The 20178-nt window shown below is 38.4% G+C and overlaps 7 protein-coding genes across 7 annotated transcripts; 4 read left to right on the top strand and 3 right to left on the bottom strand.

Moving 5' to 3' along the window:
- Positions 1-435: 435 nt before the first annotated feature.
- Positions 436-2563, top strand: ATC70_008385 (uncharacterized protein; the record flags this gene model as incomplete). The annotated part of the gene is made up of 4 exons (XM_064827634.1): positions 436-943; positions 1112-2216; positions 2273-2456; positions 2516-2563. The coding sequence occupies 4 exons, from the start codon at positions 436-438 to the stop codon at positions 2561-2563; spliced, it is 1845 nt and encodes a 614-aa protein (XP_064686918.1).
- Positions 2564-9228: 6665 nt separating this feature from the next.
- Positions 9229-9933, bottom strand: ATC70_008384 (uncharacterized protein; the record flags this gene model as incomplete). Its single annotated transcript, XM_064827633.1, has 1 exon — positions 9229-9933. One exon carries the CDS (start codon positions 9931-9933, stop codon positions 9229-9231), a length of 705 nt encoding a protein of 234 aa, XP_064686917.1.
- A 1197-nt stretch (positions 9934-11130) lies between these two features.
- ATC70_008383 (uncharacterized protein) lies at positions 11131-11477 on the bottom strand (the record flags this gene model as incomplete). The annotated part of the gene is made up of 3 exons (XM_064827632.1): positions 11131-11180; positions 11246-11332; positions 11405-11477. 3 exons carry the CDS (start codon positions 11475-11477, stop codon positions 11131-11133), a joined length of 210 nt encoding a protein of 69 aa, XP_064686916.1.
- A 2013-nt stretch (positions 11478-13490) lies between these two features.
- On the top strand, positions 13491-14161 carry RPS15_3 (ribosomal protein S15; the record flags this gene model as incomplete). Its single annotated transcript, XM_064827631.1, has 4 exons — positions 13491-13756; positions 13817-13910; positions 13964-13979; positions 14037-14161. 4 exons carry the CDS (start codon positions 13491-13493, stop codon positions 14159-14161), a joined length of 501 nt encoding a protein of 166 aa, XP_064686915.1.
- A 372-nt stretch (positions 14162-14533) lies between these two features.
- Positions 14534-17329, top strand: ATC70_008381 (uncharacterized protein; the record flags this gene model as incomplete). The annotated part of the gene is made up of 7 exons (XM_064827630.1): positions 14534-14555; positions 14656-14978; positions 15040-15459; positions 15523-15627; positions 15695-16072; positions 16123-17265; positions 17321-17329. The coding sequence occupies 7 exons, from the start codon at positions 14534-14536 to the stop codon at positions 17327-17329; spliced, it is 2400 nt and encodes a 799-aa protein (XP_064686914.1).
- Positions 17330-17869: 540 nt separating this feature from the next.
- ATC70_008380 (uncharacterized protein) lies at positions 17870-18523 on the top strand (the record flags this gene model as incomplete). Its single annotated transcript, XM_064827629.1, has 3 exons — positions 17870-18004; positions 18067-18165; positions 18224-18523. 3 exons carry the CDS (start codon positions 17870-17872, stop codon positions 18521-18523), a joined length of 534 nt encoding a protein of 177 aa, XP_064686913.1.
- Positions 18524-18862: 339 nt separating this feature from the next.
- Positions 18863-20038, bottom strand: HGT20_15 (Bifunctional purine biosynthesis protein PurH; the record flags this gene model as incomplete). Its single annotated transcript, XM_064827628.1, has 3 exons — positions 18863-19636; positions 19705-19921; positions 20016-20038. 3 exons carry the CDS (start codon positions 20036-20038, stop codon positions 18863-18865), a joined length of 1014 nt encoding a protein of 337 aa, XP_064686912.1.
- Between the last annotated feature and the right edge of the window lie 140 nt (positions 20039-20178).

The following is a 20178-nucleotide window of genomic DNA, read 5'->3' as shown; positions in this document are numbered from 1 at the left end:
GATGAGATGCATAGCAACAAATCTACACAAATATTATGCTACATTTGATGTGCTTTGGAGGATTTGTGACCAAATCAGATCGAAACTAAATAGTCTGTACAGTCACATTGGCCATAGTGAGGCTCAACCTATCTTGCATTGATTGGTTAAGCCTTTTTTTCTTCTTTTTTTTTTTGCTTTAATTTTTTTGCAAACACATTTTATACTCTTTTCCTTTTTATTTTAGCCATTAAAAAGAAGCACTGAATACCACCTTTCTTCTTTCTGATATTGCTGATTTTCACATTTATAAAGAGAAGAATCAAAAGTAAGCGTTGCATAAAACTGTATCTAGATGCGATTTTCTAAATCACCAAATCCTTTGCATCATGTAGAGAGGGAAATCTAAGCAAGCAGGAAAAAATATAAATCTCGCTTTAAAAAAATCATTTAATCATGGATATACAAGGATATCTTCCTGCAAAAGAGGAGCGTTCTGGCCTTCATTATGCAGATCGCTCTAATGACCGCATGAATATGCCATCAACCTCAGACTACAAACCAAACTTCACTGCAAGTTCAAGCACATCCAGCATCCCAAAGATATTGCCAACATTGGTTGAAGAAGACGATGGTGCTAGCAACGAAGATGCCGCTACATTTACTTACCCCATTGCCACTATGGTCACCCCGGCTCAAGAGGATGCTAACATGGCATCTTCCTCTTCCTCCTCGTCTCAAGATCCCGTTGATCGTGAAAGCTTAAATCCTGCTCTATTACTCAACAGATACGATAAACGCAAGAGTAGTCCAGCTATCTTAGGCTTACCATTTGGGTTAAATCATGAAGCTCAACTGAGTTTACATCTATCACAACAAAGAAATTCTATTGAAGCAGCCATGTTATTAGCTAATTTTAACAAACTAATGGCATTTCCAAAAGCAAATGAACTCGAGCATAAAGGTAAATTATCGTTTATTCTCATGTTAAGAGAAAAAAAAAAGAAGGGGAGGTGGAGGACAAGAGATACAAAAGCTTAAATATAGCATGAAATAAGGAGACACATTATGCGCATAAAATATTAGCTGATTACTAAAAAAAAAAAAAAAATTTTTTTCATACAATTTACAGTCCATCCTCAACAACAACAATGGCAAGATGATATGTCAATCCCATCACAAAACAAAAGCGCTTGGGGCGATGTCTTGATCAATGAAGCAGAATCGAACCGTCGTCATTCATATGATGTTAATATGAGCTGGCAAACAATGCCTGAGGCGTTCTTGGAAAGACCTGACCTCTTACACAAAGCAGCAAGCACCAGTACATCAGTGAATGCCCCCGCCTCCTCTTCCTCTTCGTCTCTGAACACTGCTCATTCTGATGCGCCTGTCTTCAAGCAAGAAAACCTTTACAGTCATCACACTCCAACTAAAGTTTCTTGGAGTCACGATGATTTACATCAATTACAATCACAACATCCCCATCATCAACAGCAATCACAGCATCCTTACAGCTCTGTAGAGTACTCAAATCATCCCATTTCTCCTCGTCAACATGGTAGGCTCTATCATCCTACTATGAGCTCTCCCCTTGTTCCTCATACCTATCAACACCGCTACCCCCCTCCCCATCCTCAACAACAGCAACAACAGCCACCGCAACAAGCTGATCAACATCATCATCATCCTGGTGGAGTTTCAATGTTACATCCTCTTGCGCGTCAGCCTGATTTATCTAGCAATGTTGGTGTGAAGCGTGAATTAGACTCACAGCAACCACAACCACAACCACAGCACTCTTACTATTCCTATACTTTCCCGCCTCAGCACCCTATGCAGCAGCGCTATTACTATCCTAATAATGGAAAATTACCACTACCAACTCATCCAGCAATGGAATCTCAGCAAGGTCAGCATCCACATCAGCAGCAGCAACAACACGCTTCTCCCATCATATCTAAACCGAAGCGCAAGAAGCAAAAATCTTCCAATTCTGATGACTTTGATGAAGAACTTGAACAAGAAACGAATGAGGAAGACTATCCTGATATGTCAGCTCGAGATGTCGAAGCAGCAAGGACTGATCCAGAAGCCAGACCTCGCAAACAGAAACTTCGCTTTGCTGGTGACAAGTATACGCCAGCCTGGGTTAGATATAACGGTCAGTCAAAGGAGGGTTTATGTGACACATGTAAGCCCGGTAAATGGTTACAGCTCAAAAACAGTGCATATTGGTAAGGATTGTAATAGTGTTACATGCATAAATATTTATGTTAATCTTTGAAAAAAGGTATCATAAACAATTCTTCCATGGTATCTCTTCTGTCTCTGGTAAAGAATTCGTTCAGCCATTAGAAACACGCTGGGTTGATCAAGATTTGGTTGAAGGGTTATGCCATCAGTGCCATACATGGGTTGCTGTGAGCAATGTTAAAAGAAAGAATAGCGTACTTTGGTATCGACATGCCCACAAGGTGAGTAAATATTTGTGCTATATCATTCATCACGATATTCATCTTTATTTGATTGCTAGTGTCACGTTTATCACAAACCAAAACCAAATGTACCAAAGAAAAGATAAACTTGCCGGAAACAAAAACAGATGACGAAAAAAGATCCAAGAAAACTAAACATCACCTAGAATATATCTTTCTTGCAAGAATCCCAGAAAACACATTTCTCCAATATTTATTACATATATTTCCCCTTTTCTTTCATAGTTCAAGTTTCGTTTAATTCCTCTTCATATATTATTTTTTCTTTTTCTCTCTCTCTCTTTTTTTTTTTATTTTCCTAAATGTATGTATATATAAAATGACAATCAGCAGCTTCCATCTAGTGCATAAATTTCACCTCTCTTTTTGCATAAATCATGCATCACACTGCTAATTTCATAAAACTAACCTGAGATTTTTCCATTGTTGTAGTTAACAAATCTTTGAGTGAGATGTGTATCTGAATAATTCTCGAACAGTGGTGGTGGCTAATTTGAATTGCATACAAGCAGATTTCTAAATCAGAAGCCATAGCACTAACAAGTAAAATAATAATGTAAAACGTTCATGCACCAGGCTTGATACAGACCACCACCTTAAAAGTTCTTATGGACCACCTACTGACTCCATACATATGACACTTACTTGCAAAAGGTATACTACTGATGCGTCTAAGACGGAATGTTATATATTTACGCTTGTTTCTCTCCATGATGACGCACATGCTTGTGGTCTGGCTTGTCATTGCTTTACATTGCTTATATGTATACGAGTGTTTATGCTTCGGATGGCTCTTTACCTTTGCTTCGCCTCGGTGAGAACCAACCTGGGCAGTGGCAGCTCGCGCTGCCTATTGCCCTTGCGTATCTTATCAAAATACTGCTACTTTCTTTGACCCTCCACTTACTCGTGAAAGCCCTTCATGTTATCTGTGGACCTGATGTTTATGGGATGCTCTACATCCGTATACACGTAGCTACTTCATATACGGGCAAGTATCATACAGATATTATCACTTTTTAGCCTAGAATGTGCCTAATAACAGCAAAACCTGAGTGCATTTGAGCTGCGTTTCCTCGCGTTCAAGGCCGTTTTAGATCGTCAGAATAGCACCAAACAGTTGCTCTCATCTAACAGTTACTTTCTGGCACCTTGGCTCAACTCTTTGGGGACCAAAAAAACATGGACAAAAATCGACCAAAAAGCATGAGGTACCCCTCATGGTTTTCGTTGAAAATCAAACGATCGCATTTTTGACCTTGATAATGAAGACTTTTACTATGGTATACGAGCCTTTCAGCACTTCGGGTGGTTTCCTGACCTACGCTTCGCTTCGGTGGAAACCAACCTACGTTCAAACGGCTCGCGCTGCCGCGGGCCTTTGGCTAATATCCCAAAATTAATATAGCTAAAATGTTAGAAGAGGAACCCTGATTGTTGATTGATATATAATCACTAATCATATGAGTGTTTATGCTTCGGATGGTTCTCACCGAAGCGTAGCGAAGGTAGAGAACCAACCTGCGCAGCGGCAGCTCGTGCTACTGATTGCTCTTGCGTATTTTATCAAAATACTGCTACTTTCATTTTGACCCTCCACTTACACATAGTAACCCTTCATATTATCTGTGGATCTGATTCTTATGTGAGGTTCTACATCCATATACACGTAGCTACTTCATATACGGGCAAGCAGCATACTGATATTCCCACTTTTTAGTCCTTAGTGTCCCTAATACAGCAAAGTATGAGTGCATTTGAGCTGAATTTTCTTGCGTTCAAGGCCGTTTTAGATCGTCAGAATAGCCCCAAATGGTTGCTTTCATCTGGCAGTTACTTTCTGACACTTTTGCTCGACTTTTTGGGGACCAAAAAAACATGGTCAAAAATCGACCAAAAAGCATGAGGTACCCCTCATGGTTTTCATCGAAAATCAAACGATCGCATTTTTCACCTTGATAATGAAGACTTTTAATATGGTATATCTTGAATCAAAACGTTTCTATCAATCCAAAGCAACCTCTGAAATTATCTTTGTGGGACTTTGATATGTAAAATTTCGACATTTTGGCCATAAATCTCTTTTCATATTTTTACAAATCATTCAATAAGTGATTTCAAAACATCTATTTTACTTAGTACCATTGGAAGCGCCTTGAAAAGTACTCCAGGAAAGCTTAAGGAAGCATGGGGTGATTATCATACTTCACTTAGTCGAATCTGCAAAAATAGCTCGATCGAGTCCAAAATTATCAAAATATGTCCAATCTGGAACAGACTATGATTCTGGGTTTGAATTAATTTTGGCTGGTAGGGCCAGCTGGAAAACTCATGCCCTTTTCATAAGGCAATACAGTAGTAAATGCCCTCGAAGCGTATAGAAAGTAGGTGGAAGGTCATAGCACTATCGTTTATAATGATATTTTATTGCCTTCTATATCGTTCATAATGATATTTTATTGCATTCTATATTTAATAACGTTAGTCTGGACATTGACAATGCATGGGTTGCATAAAATGTCTGCAGTAAGTAATGAAATCTCTGAGGCTCTGAGACGTCGCTCAAATAAAACATTGACAGCATTGAGCAGAGGAAAGAGGGTAGAAATAACAGTGGTTTTTGTTGATTGATTGTAAAATCATTATTCTCATATGAGCCAGGACAGATAGATGCCTTGAAACTCAGGTTCCATATTAGGATTGTAAAGTGCAAAAGTACTGAACATTTATTATGTTATGATATGAGCCAGGACAGATAGATGCCTTGAAACTCAGGTTCCATATTAGGATTGTAAAGTGCAAAAGTACTGAACATTTATTATGTTATGATATGAGCCAGGACAGATAGATGCCTTGAAACTCAGGTTCCATATTAGGATTGTAAAGTGCAAAAGTACTGAACATTTATTATGTTATGATATGAGCCAGGACAGATAGATGCCTTGAAACTCAGGTTCCATATTAGGATTGTAAAGTGCAAAAGTACTGAACATTTATTATGTTATGATATGAGCCAGGACAGATAGATGCCTTGAAACTCAGGTTCCATATTAGGATTGTAAAGTGCAAAAGTACTGAACATTTATTATGTTATGATATGAGCCAGGACAGATAGATGCCTTGAAACTCAGGTTCCATATCAGGATTGTAAAGTGCAAAAGTACTGAACATTTATTATGTTATGATATCGAATCAAAATGTTTCTATCAATCCAACATAACCACTGAAATCATCTTTGTGGGGTCTTAATATGGAAAATCTCGACTTTTCGGCCAGAAACCTCTTTTCATATTTTCATAAATTGCTCAATAAGTTTATTCAAAACATCTATCTTACTTGGTACCATTGGATGCGCCTTGAAAAGCACCCCAAGAAAGCTTAATGAGGCATAAGATGATTAGTATATTTTGCATAGTCGAATCTGGTAAAATAGTTCGATCAAGTCGAAAAATATCAAAATTTGTCCAATCTGGAGCAGACGATGAGTCTGAGTTTGAATTAATTTTGGCGGCTGGTGGGGCTGGTGGGGCTGGTTGGCAAACTCAATCAAAAAGGCAATACAGTAATAGATGCTTTTAAAGCGTATGGAAAGTAAGTGACAAATTATATAACATTGTCTTTAGCCAAGCTATCTTCCTTGTATTCTATATTTAATAATGCCAGTCTATCAAAATACTTGTTAGATCAATTTCTTTCCTTTTTGAGGCTTTGAAAGTGTGTAGTGACCATAAAATATTACGTTATGATGAGCCTTTTGACTCTTCTGACCTACGCTTCGCTTTGGTGGAAACCAAACTACATTCAGGTAGCTCGGGCTGCCGCAGGCCTTTGGCTAATATCGCAAAATTTATAATAATAGCTAAAATGTTAGAAGAAACTTGATTGTTGATTGAAAGTAATTTAATATAAAATCTCTAATCGTATATGAACCATGCTTGTCAAATGCCTATCAACTCAGCTTTCATATTAGAGTTGTAAAAGTGTCCAGGGACTATAAATTTATTATGTTATGATATGAAGATGTTGTTTGCCAATATTAGGCAGCTATTTAACATCAAGTACCGATCAAGGCTCAAAAATCTTTGCTCGTATCAACAAGCATGCTCATGAGATCCTCTTGAGTAACGAAGAATAGCAACAAGCTTAAAATCATATTACAGGGATGCCCACATTTGGCTCGATCCTCTAAATAAAATTGGACCTAATTGCTGGCAAAGATAGACGCATTCAGAATCTGCCAATCGTCAACGAGAGTGGTGCAGTCCTTATTGCCAATGTATATATTCTGATACAAGTTTTAATGATATCCTCATCACATATCAAAATAGATCTTCAGCCAGTGTCAGTGGTCTCTTCTAAACAAATCAATGGAATGCATACTGCCTGTATGCCATGTTGAAATACTGCAAATTGTAATTAGGTGGTTGCGATTGCATATATTTTGATGGTGAGCCAGGCTAACTGGCGTTGCCAGTTATTTAAATGCCCAGTAAAAGCAAGCTAATGTATTTAGGCTAAGCGATAGTCCTTTCAATACCATGATCCCCATTTAATCAGCATCACAATTATTATTGTCATCATCAGAAAAGCATTTTTGATTAGCCAACAGCGCCAGACAATTAAAACTCAAAACAAAGTTTTCTGTTCAAGATTGGCTATATCTCTACTTTCTTCGACTTGTTCGAACGATTTTGCGAGATTCGACTATTTAAATTGTAATGATCATCCAATGCTCCCTTAAGCTTTCTAGGAGTACTTTTCAAGGCGCTTCCGATGATGCCAAGTAAAATAGATGCTTTTAATGAACTTATCGAGCAATTTTAGAAAATATAAAAGGAGGCTTTTGGCTAAAAATGTCGAAATTTTGTATCTGAAAACTTCACAAACGTGATTTCAGAGGTTGCTTTGGATCGAGAGAAACTTTTTGATCTATTATATGTCTTGGTAAAAGTCTCCATTTTCAAGGTGAAAAACGCGATCGTTTGATTTTCGATGAAAACTACGAGGTACCTCGCATGCTTTTTGGTCGATTTTTGACGACCCCAAAAAAGTTGTGCAAAGGTGTCGGGAAGTTACTGCTACTTGAGTACAATTGTTTGGCATTATTCCGATGGCCCAGAACGGTCTACATGTCAAGATATCAAGGCTTAAAAGCTGTCAAATTTGGCTGTGTTTCATACATTTGCTTGTCATGAGGCGTGTTTTTGTTATAACAAATAGGCGTGAAAGTATTCGTATGCATCAATCTGGATCTAGAGCATACTGCTATATCCAGATATTCAGCTGGAAATGATAGGTTGAGTACCATTGCTGTATCGTTGTGTCATAGCAAAATGATACAGCTTATTAGTGAGACGATGGCGGTTGTAAGGCAAGTTGGGCATTTTAAACGCAATAGATAGTCTGTAAAATCAATTGAAATAAGGTGGTCCATAGCTCGATAGCTTAAATTACTAGGCGGTCCGTATCATATCCGTTTTCATAAAGATAGCAGAAGGAACCTTATTACGTACTTTCAATATACAGTGTTTACTGACAAATTGGAGGAAAGAAATAATCATGACTAACAAATGGCACATGGAGATTATGAGCACAGAAATCAAAATGATTAAATATCAATATTGTCTATCACAGATCATTCGATTATATTCATGATCTTGAGTGATACATCTTGGGTAATCAAATTTTAGAGTCGATCTTTTCCATGTATAAAGACATGAAACAGCAATTGAAATCAGGGTCGCTCCATTGGGGCCCTTAACTGCGCGCATAAAAGAGGAGCTTTGTGTAATACCCAAGCTTGTTATTCATATAAAACTACCCACTCTCATCAAATGAAACTTTTTTTCATACATGTCTTATTTTCATATACTCCTAAAAAAAAACTGATATTAAAATTCAAGGTTTCACTGATTCAGATATGCATGATGTAGAAATGGCTACGTCTCTCTCTATCATGATACGCAAGCAAATGATCCGAGATTCACGGCCTGCTTACAAATACGAGGGAGGTTATTTTGCGTGCCAATGCTACAATATGTAGATGCTCAAAGGGTCTCATAAAATTTTAAAAAAAAGAATACAATTGTTTCATTTTGTATGATTGATTTATATAAGCTGATCTTTATCCTATTCTTATGAATTGTAAAACCACGTTTGTATATTCATATTTATAATCAAAAAAAAAAAAAGAAATTGAATCAGGAATTAGGGTCCAAATGTAAAACTAGAGTTTTGGAATAAAGGTTGGATGATATTGTCTTGTTATCTATGTTGGAGCAACATCTGATAAAGTACAGGGCATCGTCATTGAGGTACCAAGAATGTCCATGCCCTTCAAAGCCTTTTTTCATAGTCAAGCTCGACTCACAGCGCAAATATATATTTAGAAACTTCTGTGGATCAAATATAGCGAGTATAAATGAAGGTTCAGAGACATAAAGTGTAGTTTTTCATCTGAGTAACTTGACGTAAATGACAGGTATGGTGCATTGTGCTAAAACAGGGAATATACAGACATCCAAAGTGATCTCAGTTTGTTTTAGAACCTGCATGTGATTACCAGCTTATATGTCATGCTGCAACATTGTATATGAAACCGGCTAACTGGTCCATGAGTACTACACTGCATCTTACTAACGAATCACTAAACTTCAAGAAGAAAATGTATAGTACAGTTTATTTCTGATCAAGTAACGTATAGTATAATTTAAAGGGATATATGTTGTTAAGATAATGAATAACAATAGACTTATTCGGGTGACATTGAGTTTTCTCTACTGGAACTAGAACGCTCTCGTGTGCGGATTGCCTGACGCTTATTCTGAAACCATATTTGAACTGTTCTTGGGCTCATACCTAGCTGACGACCCAATTCAGCTCTTAATTGAGTTGATGGAAAGAATGTTCTTTCGAACACTTTGTTCAGTACATGTAATTGCTTTGAGGACGCTCTTTTTCTTTTAGCTTTTAATGGCAAGTCATACTCTACATCTTGATCTTCAACGCCAGCGTTTTGTGAGTTTGAGTTTGATGTTGTGAAGGAGAACACATAAGATGAATTGGAGGAGGAAGATTGCCTACGCTCATCTAACAGTTCTTGCTCAATCTTTTTTGACTCAGTTTGATGTTGTCGTGAAGATCTACGCTGATGCTTGTCAATTAAATAATACGGATGCGATGATATAGGTGGCGATCTTCGACTGTAGTTAGCTTGATGATGGTTGTGATGATGGCGGGTATAATAAGAGTAGTGGTGGTGGTGGTGGTGTTGTTGTTGTTGTTGTTGTTGTTGTTGTTGTCCTGATAGCATCATATGAAGGTACGAATCATCTTGATCATTTAATAAAGATGCAATGTCCAATATCGAGGGTCTCGCTTGCTTCTGTTGAGGCTGATGGATCTGAGCTTGCGATTGAGGTTGAGAATCAATAAGCAGACTACGAACAGAAAGCATTTTCAAGTAAATATAACTAAGCGAAAAGAAAGAGAAAGAAAAAGCTAGTTGAAAGATGTGGCCATATAAATAGCTTGTTCCCAAGGTGTATCACTTTATTGATTCAGCAATTAATCTTATTCAACATGTCCGCAGATACTAAATAGAAAAAGCAGACCACTTTAAATTAAGATAATACGATGTGGCATCTTGATGCTCGGCTAGTGGAGATTGACATAAAACTTTATCAGAAACTTGGTTTTATGTTCTTTTTTTCTTCAAATGTAAGCATTTTCTACGCCGTTTCGGAAGCGTGGCCGAAAGAAAGCTTGACAATGAAGAATGTATTCCGAACTAAGAGACTTTTTTTCTTTTTGCATTTGAGATGCTTCTATCATTATAAATCATGAAATCATGGTTTTAAAAGATCAGTAATACTGAAAACTTGCATAGCATCAATGTGTTGATTTTTGTACGACAGATAAAAGGTTCATTTAGATAAAGCATCAGCAGCACAGTTGGATCCATTTCGTTTTTCACATCATCATTGATAAGTCTAGTTGGACATCAGAGCTTATTATTGGGCCTTCAATGATGTTTCTAACGGTAACCGGAACTGATAGGCCTATTTCATTACTCTGTTTGTAAATTGTCTCATCATGCCATTATGAAGGTCTTTTCAAAGATGGAATCTTTCCATGTTAAAGTTGATCGAGTGAGGAAGAGGCGGGATAGCTTTCGTTTGTGAATTCGTCTTTCTCTCAGGAAATGACTAATTTTAACATTACCAAGCCCTTCAAGTGAGCAAATGCATTGCGAATTTGTGTTGGGATTTAGACTTTCTGCCTCAAAGAACACTGTGGGTTTCTCGAAGCAATGCTACGCTGAAATTACTCATAAAAAAGTTGCATGCGGCATATACACAAGACTCTAGACTCCATATCGCTGGCATGATGGACATTCATGCTAATTCCTCTTTATAGTCTTCAAGCTTGTTGAAAAAGATGCCATCTCTTCTATCGGTTCCTTCCAATCCTACATTCACAAGAACCATAGCGACATACTTGATTCAATAAGAGCTACATTTGATGCATTTTGTATCTAACTGTTTCTATTATAAATTGATATTCCAATTGAATAGGTAAATAACATTGAGTGTTTGTGCAATATGTTCCTTGATTCCAATTGATTTTTTATTCTTTTTCTATAATCTCTACTTTAGGCGCTATCTTCGTAACCACTGACGGGAGTGCGAGCACGGTTGGGAACTATCAATTCCAACGTTGATCAATTTTTGGATCACAACTATCATTTACTGCCACAATAAACTTACGAGGATATGAAATGGGAAGAGGTTCATTACCCTTGAAGCCGAGATATTCACGTCTGAACTTGGGAACTGTGAGAACCATGACAGGACCTAAATGCGGGGGGTTGATGTGAGTTAATTTTACAATTGTTGCATACTACATATGCTTCAGCGGATTTTTACCGGTTGTTCCAAGAACAAAGGACCAAAAGATAACAGGTCTTTCGATAGCAAAACGATTTAAAGCTCTGAACATGTTGATGATTTACAGAAAAAAAAAAGAGAGTGGGGAGTGTGGATTGATCAAGAGTCAAGAAATGAAAACTATTTTGTTTTTCCTTTTGGTACCTGCCCAGATGGAAGACAGATTCAACATCCTTTGCCGTTGATGACGTCTCTGAATCCTCACAAATAGTCAGCATGACAGTTCGTCTATTTGATTATAGTTACATTTCGAGTCTTCGTATGTGAACAAAAGTGTTTTTAAACTTGAGAAACTCTAGTATAGCAATCAGATTTTTTTTTGGTCTTGATATACTTGGCTAACTCACTTGAAAATGTTCTTTACAATCGAGTCAATTTGAAGGCTCATCCCAACATTTAAAGCCAACTATTTGCCTTTACTGGGAATCATCCCATTTAGGCAACATTGAGGCCCTTTGATCTTTGTATATTAAACTGTTTTTCTGTAGAATTCAAAAGCTTGTAGGCACCAGTATGAAACAACAGCTGTTTTGCCATATCTCAATATGCTACACTGAGGCTCTCGCTTGAAAATCATATGTAATCTTCTTGAGTAGATTGACAATTTGGTATTTCGCATCAAGGTCCGCATGTGGACGAGCAATTCGCAACGATTGAAATAGTCATATATGAAATTGTATAGCAAAATCAATTGAAGCTATATAAACCAAACTGCATTAGTATTTAAATTGCAATTTTCTTCTGTTCCCTATTCATTAGAAACACAAACAATGAGTAGTTTCATTATGAGCATTATGTCCAGCCAGCCAGCACTCATATATATTTAAACTCAGAATACAAATTTACTTTTTAAGATTGGCCAGTTTTGATTAATTGTCGACTTGATCGATTTATTTTGCTAGATTCGACTATAGAAGTCTAGATAATCATCCCATACTTCCTAATGCATTTTTGGAGTACTTTTCACGGCGCATCTGATGGTGCTAAATACAGGAAAAATTTCTAACAATCCTATTGAAAAATATTGGAAAATATGAAATAAGGTTTTTGCCCAAAATGTCGAGATTTCGCAAATCAATGTCTCGTAAACTTGTTTTTTAGGGGGTTGCTTTGGATCGAGAGAAACATTTTGATTTAAGATATACCATAGCAAAAGTCTTCATTTTGGAGGTCAAAAACACGATCATTTGATTTTTGATGAAAACCACGAGGGATACCTCATGGTTTGGAGTCGATTTTCGACGATCCCAAAAAATTGAGCAAAGGTCACAGACAGTTACTGCTGGATGATAGAAATTGTTTGGTGCAGGCTAAAACAGCTTTTGACGCGAGAAAACGCGGCTCAATGCATCTAAATTTTGCTGTGTCTTACATACTTTTAGGTAGTAAACGACATCGCTAGTATGGTGTCTGCCCTTAGATGAAATTTTCTCGTTGGAACAGACGTGGAGCATCCCTAAAGAGTCAGATTTGCAATGACAGGCGAGCTAGGGCGGGTTCTCGCATTAAAATAGAGAGTTGAAAAGTTGTATACTGGCATATTTCAGTAAGATATAGCAATTGCATCTGTATTTACCAGAAATCATCAGTTCTTTTGTTGAATCTGGATACTACCATCTGATCAAGGCAAATGCCTGTTGAAAGCTCTTTATGCACCTTTTTAAACAAAAAGCTTATATAGAATGATGCTTTAAGTTACCTGATAAAATCAAGCATCTACCATAAATTTAGACGATTTTGCTTCAAAATGGTTCGCAACACTTTGAACTGTATCTCGTCGACTGCATGTCATTAAACGAGTTTACTGCTGCCTACATAAAAATTCGAGCAACTGACTGCTGTAGCAAACTCAAGGTTAAATGCTTGGCTTGTGGATGCGCAACTGCTATGATGACTTGATCGCATAGACAGGGTTTTATCACCTCTGAAACTACTCCAGGCCACCAATGCGAATGTAGCTACGAACATTTGTTTGAAACGCCGGTGAATGTAGTGTAGACGCCCAGTCTTTTCCCATTATCGCTCTGGCATTTTCTTTATTACAAACGAATAGACACGACGCAACATGATAGACAAAGTAACAGAAGAGTCATCCAATGCTTCCAATACAGCGACTGAAGAAAATACAGTGACAACCATACCCAAAGCATTACCTGACCCAAATTGGTCCGTCTTGGATACGTTCAACGTGCACGACGACACTGAATTATTTGAAGAAGCTTTGATTCCTCCCGAAAACTTCAACATGGTGTGTGAGCATGTGTATCGATCATCGTTTCCCAAGAAGAAGCATTACAAATTTCTAGAAAAGCTAAAATTGAAAAGCGTGCTGTAAGGTTTACATGTAGAGCCGTGCCAATGTGAAAACCTCTATCTCACAATTATTATTAGAACACTCATTCTGGAAGAGTATCCAGAGCAAAATATGAAGTTTTTAGAAGAGCAGAATATACAATTCTTGCAGTTTGGTATAGCAGGAAACAAGGTAGTATATAGAGATGCGAATACAACACGATTGAATAACTCACTGTGATGTAGGAGCCATTTGTGCAAAGTAATTTAAGAGTAGAGTGGTCAGCATGTCATCTTATTCACATTTGATTTCCCATAGTTCCAGAAGACAAGATCAGTGCAGCATTAGCAGCACTACTAGATAAACGAAACCACCCCATCTTGATTCACTGCAACAAGGGAAAGGTACAATCTACGTGGCTTGCAAGTAGACGACATGTCTAGTTAACATTTGCCCCACTATAGCATAGAACTGGTTGCTTAATAGGATGTCTAAGGAAGATCCAGAACTGGAGTCACACATCTATATTCGATGAGTACAGAAGATTCTCTCACCCAAAGTCGAGATCAATGGATCAACAGTTTATAGAACTCTATGACGCAAAGCAGGTTTGGCCCTTAGTCGATAGAAGATATCTGCCCAATTGGCCAACTTTAGCAGACCCTTTCTACTAACATCCCTCCATTGAATAACCGCTACATGGGCAAATGACTTTGTTTTTTTCAAGAGACAATGAAAATTATTCTACATTTAAAATGAGCTCTTTACATTACATCTTGTTTTCTCTTTTTTCTCTGAATAAACACTCACAGAAAATGTTGAATCCAAATGCTCAAGGTAATCTATCTGCTGTACCAGAAAAATGACTTGGATAGCCATCTTTCTGGGTCCAATTTGCCAATTTAAAGTTTACCAAATGTTCATGTGTATCCCATAGCAAAACCCTTCAAGATTGCTGTGCCTTCCCATGAAAGCAGTGATGAAGACGACGTTCCACTAGCCCAACGCAATCGCACTGCAGCACCCTCGAAACCCGCACCCATGAATCAGGAGAGCAGTGATGATGAGGACGACAAACCTCTCTCTCAAAAAGTGGAGTGTAAAAAGCGCGTTGGTGAAACTAAAGCAGACCAGAATAGCGATGACGATGTCCCATTGTCCAAGCGAGTTGCGCTCAATGCTCGCAAGCCAGCCTCCTCGTCAGCCACTAAACCCATCAAGCAAGAGATTAAGAGTGATAGCGACGATGAAGTGCCTCTGGTAAGGGAACAACAACATTTTCAATTATAGAAGTATTTAATTAAATTTTTGCGCAATACAGGCCCAGAAAAAGGTAGCATTAAAAAAGGTTAAAGCCGAGCCAATGGATGTAGACAGACTTAGTAGAAAACGTCCAGCAGATACCAAAGCAACGCCAGTAAAGCGCGAGAAGAAGGTGAAGAAAGATGCTGAAGATCCTGATTTCTACAAATGGTGGGAGGAGGAGCAAACTACTGAAATCGAATCTGATGACTCTGTAAAATGGACTACGCTTCAACATAGCGGTGTCATGTTTCCTCCAGAGTATGTTCCTCATGGTGTCAAGATGAAGTACGATGGTCAGCCTATCACACTGAGTCCTGAAGCTGAAGAAGTCGCTTCTTTCTTTGCTGCCTTGTTGGAAACAGAGCATGGCCAAAACCCTGTATTTCAAAAGAATTTCTTTGAAGATTGGCAAGAAGTGTTGAAGAAGGATCCCAAGGTAAATAGTGATTGATTAGCGTTGTGTAAGGATGATGAATCATGACATTGGGTGGCTTTATAGAACCCTAAAATCAAGGAATTCAGCAAGTGTGATTTCAGGCCTATCTGGAACAAGTTTGAACAAGACAAGGAAAAGAAAAAGGCAATGACCAAGGAAGAAAAGCTCGTAAGCACAAGCAGTTTTATTGCTTGAATCATGGTATTAATAGCGTGTGTTTGCATGACAATTGTAGAAAGCCAAGGAGGAGAAGACAAAAGCTGAAGAGCCTTATCTTTATGCTCTTGTCGATGGTCGCAAGGAAAAGGTCGGTAATTTCAGAATCGAGCCTCCAGGCTTGTTCCGTGGCAGAGGCAGCCATCCCAAGACGGGTAGACTCAAGAAGCGTGTCCAGCCTGAGCAAGTGACTCTCAATTTGGGTGTCGATGCAAAGATTCCTGAGCCTCCCAAGGGCCACAAATGGGCTTCTGTTGTTCACGATCAAACTGCCACGTGGCTAGCTACCTGGAAGGAGAATGTCAATGGTGCCATCAAGTACGTCTTCTTGGCTGCTACTTCAACTTGGAAAGGTCAAAGTGATATGCAAAAGTTTGAAAAAGCGAGAGAGCTGAAGGTAATCACTATTGATATGCAATTTTCAGTGTTACTCAACAATTCCTATAGAAACATGTTGCAAAGATCCGTAGCGATTACAATAGAGATTTGAAGGATAAGTTGAGTGAAGTCCGTCAACGTGCCACTGCCATGTACTTGATTGATAGACTTGCCCTGAGAGCTGGTAACGAAAAGGGTGAAGATGAAGCTGATACTGTTGGTTGTTGTTCTCTTCGCTACGAACATATTACATTGGAGCCTGACAATATTTTGCACTTTGATTTTTTGGGTAAAGATTCCATTCGATACCAGAACTCTGTTCAGGTGGAACCTCAAGTGTACAAGAACATCAAGATCTTCAAGAAGCAAGTGGGAGAGGGACAAATGATCTTTGATCGATTGACAACTGCTGGCCTCAACAAGCATCTGAATAGCTACATGAAGGGCCTCTCTGCCAAGGTGTTCCGTACCTATAACGCATCCATCACCTTCCAGCAACAAGTGGATGAGCTCACCAAACCCGATGACTCAGTCGCTGATAAACTTTTATCATACAACCGTGCTAATCGTCAAGTGGCTGTCTTATGTAACCATCAGAAATCCGCATCCAAAACACATGACCAGATGATTTCCAAGATTGGTGATCGTATTCGAGCGCTCAAATATCAACGCATGAAGCTTCGAAAGCAGTTGTACGCCTTGGATCCTAAAATGAAGAAGAAGCCCGAATACGCAGAGATAGAATCTGATCTTGAAGACGAATGGATTGTGGAACATGAGAAGAATTTGGTGGAGAAGGAAAAGGAAAAGATCAAATCAAAGTTTGAAAAGCAAAACGACAAGCTGATTGCAGAGAAACAGCCTCGTATGCCTCAATCTGAACTAAAAGAAAAATTGAAGGCTGCTACTGAACTCCAAGATCGCTTGAAGAAAGAACGTAAACTAGCAAAGATTGAACCAAGAGCAAGCATGACTGTAGAAAAGTTGATTGCTGCTATCCAAAAGATTGATGAACGCATTGCAGCTACAAAGAACCAAGCAACGGATAAAGAGGAGAATAAGGAAATTGCATTGGGCACTTCTAAATTGAATTACATTGACCCTCGCATCACTGTTGCTTGGTGTAGAAAGCATGATGTCCCTCAGGAGAAGGTATTTAGTAAAACCTTGTTGGAGAAGTTTAGATGGGCACAAACGATTCCTGATGACTGGGTAAGTTGGTGTAAGGACTGTATGTTGACCCTGTTGTGCTGATAACTCTTGATAGAAATTTTAATTACGAGGATCAAGAACAAGACATACCTGAATCTTCCACTATATAACAAACAATTTATTCACATATATTCGCACATTTAACATTAGTATGATCACTTCTGGCAATAAAACTTGTTTTTAGTAATTGGCGTGAAATAGAGAAATGATACGCAGATCACTGTAAATGTGGTTTAGATTGACTTTTTATGCTTCGATCTCCATTTGACATTAACATATCGCCAAAAACTCGATTTTGGGCCGAAACGGGCGAGTGTAACACTTTCTTGAAATGGGCATCAACTCCTCATACGGGCCGAAATAAATGTAATTTTTATTGCTGTTGTACCTAGAATCCAATGATCTCGATGGAACGGTATTAAGCTATACGAAATGACTATAAATACAATGTACATTGATCTTGAGAGCAGATACACTTTCTCTTTCTCTCTCTCTATTTTTTTCTTCATATTTTAAGCTATCGTTGTTGTTTCTCTCTTCATTGTATATATTTACCTTTTTCTTCTTTCTTTTTGCTTTAAATCGTTTATTCATCTAATTTAAAATGTTGGTCGACTCGAGCCCTACAGACAGCAGCAGTACCAATAGCAACTACAGCATTTCTTCCTGTGCAAATGATATACCCTCTACTATAATTTGGAAACAAACCAAAAAGTCAATCACTCTGCAGATCAATATCGTAAGGCTGTCCTTTCTTGCGTACATGTGCCGGCAATGATTAACAGCTCATTTGTTATATAGAACCATGTATGCATTACCTTGACTGAAAGGTACCTCAAACTCTCCAACAGATCAAAGACAATTACGTTACCACTGTACGGCAATATCTATCTTGAACAGGTAACCATCGTGTACGCTATAAACAGACTGCGCATGGCATGCTCATATTAACTGGTAGTGTCACGTCCAGCAGATGGTCGATATCAACAAGCCTTACGAACACAGCAGCTCTCTATTTCAGAGCAATGCCATTGAGTTAACATTAGAAAAGGAATGTTTCGACTTATGGCCGCATCTACTGATGCAGCAGACAGATCAAGAAGTTGAATTCTACCTGCTTGAAGCCAATTTTCTGGTCCATATATACTATCAGCAAAACGAACCAGCTTCTCCGTCCCTACTAGAACCTGATACCTACGATATATTGGATTTCGAAACGGTGATTAATGGCCAAGGTGAAAAAACTGGTCTTGAATAACACGGACTTGACGGACCGATTTACCATGTTTGGTAAAATCTATTCTCTCTCTCTCTCTCTACTTTGCTCATGACACACCACTACTTCCTGTTGATCTTTCGTTGCTATTATATGTATGTTTGAATAAAATTAGTTTTTATACACAGTAAATTGTTTAGTAAGCAAGCAGCGAGCAGTCTGAATTTGATGGTAAAATCAAGAGCGTGGCATCAAGGTTAGAGCGATAATGAAAGCTAAAGGACAATCAAATGCCCCTTCAGCGCCTCTGCTTATATGATTCGACTAAAAGGGGGCTATTTTGCTCATAGAATGGTATATACAAAACGTTTTTCTTTTAATTTAATGGCGATAACTAGTCTTTCTCCATTCTGGAGCATTCGGATTTAAACCCTTTTTTGGGGATGTAATATGATGATGATAATAGTGTTGAGATGAAGGAAGGGGACTATGGTATTGAGGAGAACCTACTCTGGTAGCAGGGGGAGACGCAAAAACAGAAGACGGATCTTGTTTGTAGTGGCTGTTATGGCATGTTTGGCTTGAAGGTATCTTGACTCTACAATGTGTGATTTCGCCATTCATGCTGGTTGTATCAAAGATAAGGTAGCCATCTTCCTCTCTATAAGCCTCTTTTTCCGTTACTTGCTCCTTCTTCTTCTCTGATGCTGCTGTGGGTGTGGATGCATGTCTTGTTGCTTGTCTTTGGCATGGCTGCTGCTGTTTCTCTGTGAGTAGTTTGATTCTTTGTTGATAGTAAGCTTCCTTTTCCTTTGTCTCGATTTGAAGCTGATTGTACTTTTCCAGTAAGGAGTGGTAAAGGTCCATATAGTTACTATCATCGATAACGACGCCATCATGTGGGTGATTTGCTGGATCATGCTGTTGCTTTTGTTGATGCTGCTGTTGCTGCATGATTTCCTGCCCGTGTTGATCTGGTTTCATTGGCTGCAACATGTTGTTTTTATTCTTCTCCAATACCTGTAGCCGATGTTCAAACCGTCTTTCAGACTCTTCCAACGCAAATAGCCTCAACTCCAAGCTGTCGTATTTCTCCTGTTTGGACCAAAGATGATCGAGTGATGTAGAGGCAGTTGGCTGAGGGGGAGAAGGCTTCTTTATAGTAGTGCAATTTAATTAAAATGTACATGTAATATTTGCACCCAATATATGTATCTACTTACTTGGTGCTGCATAAAAGGCGATGAAGCTATTGATGATGATATGATGCTATCGTCATCCTCCTCCTCCTCTACCTTTTCTTGCTGTGCTTGTTGTTGCTGTTGCTGTTGTTGAGGTAAATGATTCAAAAAGGCGGATGGAGAGGAAGAAGAGGATGGCTTTTCAATGAACCGAACGATGGCTGGATCAACAAACATAGTAGATGGTAATGTGTGTCTTCTAAAAAAGATTACACAAGTGTCAGTTGAATACAAATTTTGTGTAGCAGTCTACTAGTATAAGCTACTGCTGCTGCTGCTGCTGCTGCACTCACCTTATCGATAAAGGGTCTTCCATGGCGTAGATGAGAAAAGAGGGAATAAAGAAAAAGCGAAAGAAAAACAGAAAAAAAAAACTAAGCAGATCCTTATTTAATTGTATAGCATTGGCATTATGCATTTCCAAAATGATACTATGATCTATAAAATAGCAAACAC

The sequence above is a fragment of the Mucor velutinosus genome (assembly GCF_035048745.1).
Source record: "Mucor velutinosus strain NIH1002 chromosome Unknown tig00001561, whole genome shotgun sequence".
NCBI classification, from domain to species: Eukaryota; Fungi; Mucoromycota; class Mucoromycetes; order Mucorales; family Mucoraceae; genus Mucor; species Mucor velutinosus.
Note: the sequence above shows the minus strand (reverse complement) of the source record. Positions and strands in the feature narration are given on the sequence as shown.